This window comes from Zalophus californianus, chromosome 3 (assembly GCF_009762305.2).
Source record: "Zalophus californianus isolate mZalCal1 chromosome 3, mZalCal1.pri.v2, whole genome shotgun sequence".
NCBI classification, from domain to species: domain Eukaryota; kingdom Metazoa; phylum Chordata; class Mammalia; order Carnivora; family Otariidae; genus Zalophus; species Zalophus californianus.
Genome location: NC_045597.1, coordinates 152,912,903 through 152,921,828, shown reverse-complemented (window position 1 = coordinate 152,921,828; position 8,926 = coordinate 152,912,903). Strand labels below are relative to the sequence as shown.

The 8,926-nt window shown below is 43.0% G+C and overlaps 1 protein-coding gene across 1 annotated transcript; it reads left to right on the top strand.

Annotated features, from left to right (window-relative positions):
- The first annotated feature begins 7,690 nt into the window (after positions 1-7,690).
- LOC113920583 (NADH dehydrogenase [ubiquinone] 1 alpha subcomplex subunit 1) lies at positions 7,691-8,034 on the top strand. The gene has a single exon (XM_027590823.2). The coding sequence runs from the start codon at positions 7,720-7,722 to the stop codon at positions 7,930-7,932; it is 213 nt and encodes a 70-aa protein (XP_027446624.1). The 5' UTR covers positions 7,691-7,719; the 3' UTR covers positions 7,933-8,034.
- Positions 8,035-8,926: the final 892 nt, after the last annotated feature.

Genomic DNA, 8,926 nt, shown 5'->3' with positions numbered 1-8,926 from the left:
ACTATTTTTGCTGCTTGTTCTCAACTTAAACTTAAAACTTTTTAAATAAACTGCTATTAAGCCATGTCATTCACCCATTCATTCATTATACATTTATTTTACATTGTACATGTACCGAGGGCCACCAATTAGCAGCACCATACTAAGCTATGAGAATACAAAGAGAGCTAAGATAAAATCCTTGCCTGAAAGGAGCTCACTCTCAGCTTGTCCTGGTTCCTTGCATCAAAAATCTCACAGCCCTGGTGGGAGACAGAGAGGTAAATGAACCATTACAAAGAATGTCACGAAGGCAATGTGAATGGTCAGTTCAGAGTGCTTGGCGACCCTGCAGGAGGAATCTCAAGGCCAGGTAGATGTGCCTCTTCACAGTGAGATACCCAGGATGACTTCCTCATTCTCTACACAAATTCTGACTTCTTGCTTCTGAGATTTCATCCGCTTCTCATTGCTCTCCTTATGCCCTTCTTTTCTCCACAACAGCTAGAGCAAGTACCCGCATATCAGGGCAGCCTCCATGATCCCCTTGGCAGTCTTCCCAACTCTGTTACAGCACTTTCCATGTTGTTCCTTAATTGTCTACACAAGTCTGTCTTTTCCTCAGCCTGGGAGCAACAAGAAAGCAGAAAATTAGCACCTTGCCAATTGTTTCCATTTGTTCAACTATCATGTATTGGGTGCCTACACCATGCCAGACATTATTCTAGGTGCTGTTACGGAGTGCTGAAGTAGATAACAGATATCTGCTCTCAAGCTTACACTCTAGCAAAGGAGAGAGAGGAGAGGATTAACTGAACAGTAGAGAAAAACAACAACAAAGCTATAAAGTTATAAGTTCTATTCAAAGAATTAAAGATAGAACGAGGTGATTCGGGTGGCTGGGTGGGGAGTGGGGATTGGATCCCTCCAAGGAGAATGTAGTACTTAAAACTTGGTCTCTGAAGCAAGACAGAAATGGGTCCCAGTCTAAGTTCCACTTCACTAACTACTCAACCTCAGGCAAGTTGCCTAATTTCGGCAGGCATCATATTCAAAATGGAGACAAAGACGTCTTCCCATACTCAATATCGCTACTGTGAGAAGTAAACAAGATGGTTCATGTCACACTTCAAACAATGACATGACATGCACAGAGTAAATTTTCAATATCTGGAATCTTTTTTTTAAGGGATATAATAAATACTTGTTGTACAAGGAATTAAGAAGAAGAAACCGTATTTCATCAGTTGAGTGAAACATAAAGGGAATCATGTGGCTAGAGTTAGAAGGCATCAAGCTATCAAACTTACTCAAAGGATTGTCTCTTATGGAGACAAGAAAGCTGGTTCTGGAAAAATGAGGCAATATAGAGTTAAGAAACAATACAGCTCCTCTAATTTTTTTTTCAAATGGGTTCACTGGTATCATGTCTGAACAAGAAAAGGGATCATTCTTCATTTTAAAAGAGGTCTAGCCTGATAAAACACATACTGTTAAACCTCTTGTGTGTGTTTCTAGGCACAGGATGAGTAAGTCAATATTGCAGTGACTTCGCAGGGCTGAATTCTTTACTTTCATGAATCCTTGAGGAGAAGTCAGTGCAGACTATCAAAATATGACAGAGATTATCTCAGAGTCATATTAGACTCTCTGCTAATGTTTATCTTCCGATGCTACCTCCCTTCTCCAACGTCATGCAGCACCTGCACCAAATGTTACTGTTCCTCAATTAGAGGAGACATCTCATATAATTAATCATCTGGCTATTGATAACAAAAACCTTTTCATTTAATTAATTGCTATCTTTATGTGAGCATTCACATGATAAGGATGATGAAGGATTATATAAAGTAAGGGTGTTGGTTTATAACTAACGCATAAATATACAAATGAATATGGCCCTCTGCAGTCAGCATCCTGAAGGTATGGGTGATGTGCAGCCCAGCTGGTCATATTCAGACCTCCTTCCAGCCTCGCTCTGGATAAAAATCTATTTTATAATTCCACCTACTCAGAATGTGACCTTCATTGATATCTATCTCCAGTAATACTAAATGAGTTATTTTAACTCAGGTTTTTCATTTACTTCTAACTTTTTAATTATTTTTCATGATTTCTCTTGCATCAGATAAGAAGTGAAGGAAATGATGCCTTCCTTTATTTTCCAAACCAAATTCAGTTCAGCACAAGAAGCTAACTCAGAGTTAATGAGAAGTCCAAAATCAGGTGTTAACGTGGGAGAGGGGACAAGAACAAGAACTGGTCCTCTGTTCCTAGGACTTCCATCGCCATCATGAGCCTGCCACTCTTCCTGATCTACAGGAGGCTTGGCCACAGTGATCTCCGGGGACAGCTGATCTCCAGACCCACACAGTGAAGCCATTATGCGGGGCATTTTGAGAGGGCTCTATGCCTCTGCTCTCTGTGAGGGTCACCACTTGCTGGGCTTTCTCCCCTTCTCCGTATCCTAACCACCTTTTTCCTTCACTTCACGAAGACTGCATCCTCTGTTACCGCCCTTCCCTGCCGCAATCTGGCTTAATTCTCCTCCATGGAGCAAAGGGTTGAAAACACAGGCCTTTTTAGGAGTCCAGCTATGAAAACAAAGCACAAAATACTGTCTCAAGTTGTCACCACAGTACGCCAAATTACGAATACATGTATTACATAAATCACATTTAACTAAAATTAGAAAACACAGATAAGCCAGAAACGTAAAATAATCCACCGAGAGATAAACATCAGGGTGTTTGCGCATCCTTTCTGATAATTTCTGTGAATATGTGTTAAGGTTTTTATAAGACAATAAAATAGCTTTTAATAAACGGAATCCTTACTAAAGGATAAGCTACAAAGTTTCACAGTCATGTACGCATAACTTATCAAACTATACACATATACAGTGTGGTTCTTGTGGAAGGTTTAACCCCTCCCCGTCATGAATCAGTGAGGCCCTCAGAGTTCAGCAGAGGATCTAAAAGTATCCCTCCTTTGCATCTCTCTCTTTGTCTCCCCAGACCACTAATTTCCACCCCCTCCCCTGTGACTTGCCTGGGGCCCTTCTACTCTCAGCGCTCCTAGTGCCCTGGCAAGAGAGTCTCAGCCTGGCACCGGCCGCTGTCCAGAGTGGGCCCACGAAGGTTGACAGCCAGATCAACAGTGTCTCCTTAATTGTCCCTCTGTCTAATTGGCATGTGCCTAGATCCAGGGATGCCTAAACAGCCCTACCCTCTGCTCACCTTGTTTCTCTTTGCAGCCTGAGAGCCCCTGGCCAGTTGACCATCATGTGCCCACAGCATCCCTGTGTGCCCGCTGTCATTCCCCAACAATTCACACTTCAGTCATACTCGGCTCATGATGGTACAAACCTCTGAGTTGGGTCCTTCCCCAAACTGGGACTCTCCTTCCCTGCCTCGATCGCTATGAGTAAGAAGCCATTCATTGGCATTAATTGAGGCATTCAATTTCCTTCAGAACCAGGAGTTAATTTAAATAGTGTAATGTTAAATGACAATAGCAATGACTAAGCCAAGAAATGTGCTTATTTTTACTTTTATTTACTCAAAAATGTATTATGTGACTCTTCAGAATACTTGAACCAACTTTCCCAAACTTGGACAAAATATATAACAGTCTGACTAACTAAAAATACCGTAGGACTGTTGTATTACTTCCATAATGCACAAATAGCAGCCCGTAGTCACCTGACCTGAAGTTAGCTACTGTAAAAGGACAGAGAACTTTGCTCGATGAACTGGCCCAGTAAAGACAGTCTATTCTTCTAACAAGTTCTGTTACATGTCGCTTCAAGGAGTCTCTTTACAAAACAGAGTTGAAAACACTGTGGTCACTGTGGTCCTTACCACTTACCTGACAAAATAACTCAGCTAGCCGTGATTTCCCACCTGTTCACATACATAAGCTCTGGATCAATGGCATGTCAAGCAAGACACCCTCAGAATGCACACTGACAATATGAGGGGTGGGGGGAGAAGAAAGCGAGCGAGAAAGAGCTAAGAGAGGAGCCAAGGGCCCCAGAAGGTGAGCGGAAGAGAGACAGCAAATAATTGGATTGGGAGGAGAGGGGTGGTTACGGGAAGAGGAATTTAAAGATGGTTCGTTCAAATAGTCTTTGAAGAAGAAGCATGTGTACAGCACCAAGCAGGGTTGCACGGGTACGGAAAGGCAGCAAGAAAACAGGAAGCAGAAAGGTGATGACCCAGAAGGCCTCTAGCCCTGAAGCCTTGGAAGGTTGATGTGCTGCATGTCCGGGGTTGTTGGTAGGTGAGGAGCTGGCTTGCAAGCTGGGCAGAATGAGGCCAATGCAAGGCTCTCATGATTTTTCAGGCCTCTGGGTGAGGAAGAGAATGTGTTTAAAATAAAGAGTTTTGTCATGTGCATATTTTCTTCCTCACAATTCTTGACCTCAAGATATGCAGATTAGAGTCTTTAAATCTGCCTAACAACATTGTCCCAAAGCACTCGATCTGCTCTCCAGATAGACAATAAAGGAACAGTTCATCCTCTCCACCCAGGGCTAGCCCTCCCTCTCGGGCTCTGGACGCGCCCTGGCAATCACAAATGCAGGCCGCTGGATAGCATCTGATCTGGCTACACTTGGAAAACAAAATCCTGGAGTCTCCAAGCGGCCCTGAGCAGCATTCGAAGAGCCATGCTAAAAAAGGAAGCGGACTAGCCCCTACTTCCAGAAGACAAATCCATCTGTGCTGCTGGGGAAATATGGGTCAGAATGCCAAGCAGAGCAAACACAAACCATTGGAAAGTATCGTTTAGGTTTGAAAAGAGAGTACACGAGAAAAACGACTGCTCGTAAGCGGAGGTTAAGAAAGAAATGGGAATGGGGGCCCCGGGTTCCACCCCTCGGCCCCTCCAAGGGCACATAGCTCAGTTCTTGGAAGGACAGCAGGAGCAGTGTGACTTTGGATGACACTCACGCACCTGAGTCTTGTAAACAGCCGGTGACGTTACCAACATCCCCCCAGAGGGCTGAGACTTCCCTGCACCAGCATCCACATAATAACATTCTATTTCCCTTTTAAATAAGATGTACATGAATGTTCACTGGCACCCAATTACAGTAATGCATGATTTACATACAATTAACTCTCCTGCTTAATTACAGTCATGCAGAGATTAAGGGAGAAAGCGCTTTTACTTTGGAAACATTATCGGCTTCAACACTTAGCCTCCGTAGGAAATCTTTCTGGCCCAATCACGAATGAAAACAAGTTTGGCAGTCTCTGGGCTTTACCCTATGTTCTCTTCCCTTCTCTCAGGACTATGCGTCACCCGAGTCATGGGAGTCTGTATCCAGTTAGAGCAAAAGGATCCAAAGGCCTCCTCTGAAATGAGAATGTATAAACTGGAGTGCTTTGTAGCGAGGATCTCGGGTTCAGGAGACTTGCATACAGTGTGGAGTTTAACCGTCTGGGTGAGGAATCTGCAAAGGGCCAGAAGATGAGTCTCGAGTTTTCCAGAAGCAGCAAAGAAAATGCTTTCTTCAAAGGGCGATCCAAAGCTGCCTAGACAACAAAATGATTAAAGGCTGCCTCTTCTCTCATCGTACATCTGTCATTTTTCTGCATTCCTTTTGGCCACAAACATGAACACAATTTTTCTCTGAATAAGACTTCAGATTGCACGTTAAGGGGGAATTGGAAGTGAAGTTCACTGCAGCCCACACCAGAAGAAATTTTTCCCCAAGCCTCTGCCGGACCTGGTGTCAGAAAACTGGAGTTGGAGAACAGTCACCGATTTGGAAAAGTAAGAAGATGATTGAAGGCAACGGGGACTGCGCCTTCGTTGTTACAGTTCAGTGGGGGCGGGACAATACTTCTCTGAAAAGCCGCACAAAAACACCTCAGGGGCCCGAATGCTCACCCCGCTGGCTAAACACAAAAGGTGGCGACTTCGTTTGCCACACTGTCGACCCTGGACACCATAAGAAAAGGCTTCGAAGGGGTAAAAGACACCAGATAACCCGTGAGCTCCTGCAAAACTTCATGGAAGAACAAGATCTTATACTCAAAACAGATTGCATTTGCAATCAAAGGACTGTAAATTGAAATTAGGCAAATTGGATTTCATTTTCAGAAAATTGAAAAATAGAGAAACACACTCCTAACTCAGTGCCTGAGCTGATTTCTCTTTACAATACCTGTAAACACTTTGCCTGGTAAACCAGCTACCTGCGTCATACCAAAAGCTTTATAAAAAGGTCCTTAACCCCAAATTGCATGTCATCTGTGGAAGCATGTGGTGTACTCTACAAACTTATTTTACTTCATAATCCCTGCCTGTTTATTTGGCAGCAAAACATAAAGGGAAGAGACCTACTTCAAGTCCTCATATCCAAGAGGGCGCCTATGGGGGAGATTTTCCAAAGACATCTCTGGAAAGGCTCGACATCGTGTGCCATCAGCTGGTCTTGTGGGGAGAATTGGTCTAGTCATCTGTATTTTGCTTCCTTCTTTTCATCATTGCAAATTTTTCTGTCAGGATCTGAGGCATTAGAGAGATTAAGTTGTTGATTTTCTTTCTTTCTTTCTTTGAAATCAAGGTCTTTCTGTTCTCTTGAGTTTCCATCTCCCTGGCACTCACCACTTCACATTATGCCCCATCCTCTAAGACATCCTCACTTTAAACTTCATGAATCAACCTTGAATTCTCCATCCTTTGATCCTTCATTGAGTTGTTGTTCCACAGTATCAGAAAGCCTCCAAAGCTAACTTGAATAGTGGCCATGCTCAAAAGAACACTGTGCCAGGATCAATCCTGAACACACAGAACCAAAACTTTTTCCATTTCAGACATAACCCTTGTTGGACCTCACAGTAAGGAATAAAACCATCCTTGAAGGACTGGCTTTTTCTAACTATGTCAGAAGATTTTAAAAGAATTGATACTATGGTTTACTGCTTATGATAATGTATGATAGACATAAAACTATCATTTATGACTAAGAGAAAAATGAGACCTGGGGCACCTGGGTGGCTCAGTCAGTTAGGCGTCTGCCTTCAGCTCAGGTCATCATCCTGGGGTCCTGGGATGGAGCCCCACATCGGGCTCCTTGCTTAGCGGGGAGTCTGCTTCTCCCTCTCCCTCTGACCCTCCCCTGCTCATGCTCTTTCTCTCTCAAATAGATAAATGAAATCTTAAAAAAAAAACAAAAACAAGACTGACGTGTATTAATTTCCTACTCATCTTTTATGGGGGAAGTATAGTTTTAGGTATTTTATGAATACTATTTCACTTATTTCTCACAGTGAGCCTCTAAGACATGTCATTATTATAAGTTTTATGATGAAATAACTGTAAAGTAACTTGTACAGGTGTAGATCATTTGGCCAAAGTCACAGAGCCAAGATGGACCACAGTCGAAATGTGAATCCAGATTAACCCAAAATTCATCCTGTTGCACCATATCATGATGTTTCCATTACTTTTTGTTTCACCCTAGCATGTCAGAAATTGTACATCTTTCAGGGTTACCTGTGGGCCAGCTAGATGCTTGTTCCAATAATGCTGCCGTTGCCCCAATTATTTTGAAATTTTGCTACCGAAATTATCTTCTGAGACAACTTATGAGTCACACCAGAACACGTGTTAATATGTTTATTAAAAGGATGCTGTCTTGGAGCCCACTGGGAAGGGGGCCGAGGCCGGGTCACCTTTACCAGGCAGGGCAGGCAGGGGCTTGGCTCTGGCAACCGTGCTGCGATGTGGTTCGAGATCCTGCCTGGGATCGGCGTCATGGCCGTGTGCTTGGTCATCCCCGGCATAGCCACGGCTTACATCCACAGGTTCAGTAACGGGGGCAAGGAAAAAAGGGTTGCCTATTATCCATATCAATGGAGTTTGATGCAAAGAGATAGGCGAGTCTCTGGAGTTAATCGTTACTATGTGTCAAAGGGTTTGGAGAATATTGATTAAGGAAGCATTTTCCTGATTGATGAAAAATAACTCAGTCATACTCATCTACCCCTTCTAGAAGGTTATGCAGTGTATTAATGTAGTGCATAATAAAAACAACCAGAAAGTAAAAAAAAAAAAAAAAGGATGCTGTCTTTAGATTCCTGTCTTTCTCTCCTGTCACCCTCTCCTCCTTATTCTCCCAATTTTGATGAACTCAACTGTCCACATAGCTCTTTCTACCTAAAGTATAGGTGCCAGGGGGAGAAAGTTGAACAAGATAATTTCAGACTTCTATACATGATATCATATCAGACATGAACTTGTTCATGTATATGTTTACTTGTTTCTCCATCTTTTTTCCATCCCTGGCCTCTCCACCCCAAACCATGTTAAGCTAAATGAGATCAAGAAGACTGTCTTGTTTATGTGACCTCAGTGCTTAGAACAGCTCTTGGAACATTGTAGCTACTCAATTAATACTTGTTGAATGAATGAATTAATTAATTAATGAAATCAAAGTCATCTCTGAGCTTCTGCCAGTCTACCTGGAATACTGGCTATGTAAGTAATGAACATAACTATGTTACTATGACATAAATCGGCAAGAAGTCGAATAAGACATGTTTGGACATGGTTTGAAAGTTACTGGTCTCTGAAAGAGGCCTCAAAGTCTCAGCTTCTCAAATGACCCCGTAGAGGCTGCTGAAAGGCTCTTGGAGTCCTGTTTCTTTTCCCCTCTCTTCCTTCCACCCCTCTGTAGGCCATACTAGCTTCCAGGTAGCACCCTGGTGGGTCAAAGGGTAGTATGGAGCCGGTGTGCTATAAATTACAGTCATTACAACATGCCGGCAGCCCCCCAGAGGAGACCTTTAACTCATTGCTGTGAGAGCTTTCAAAGGCATCTATTTTCAGAAAGGCTTAGGAGCATTAAATGCCTTTTGCAACCCACCAGGGTTTTTTTGTTTTGTTTTGTTTTTTTAACTCAGGTGAACCTGACACGTATTGGGTACAT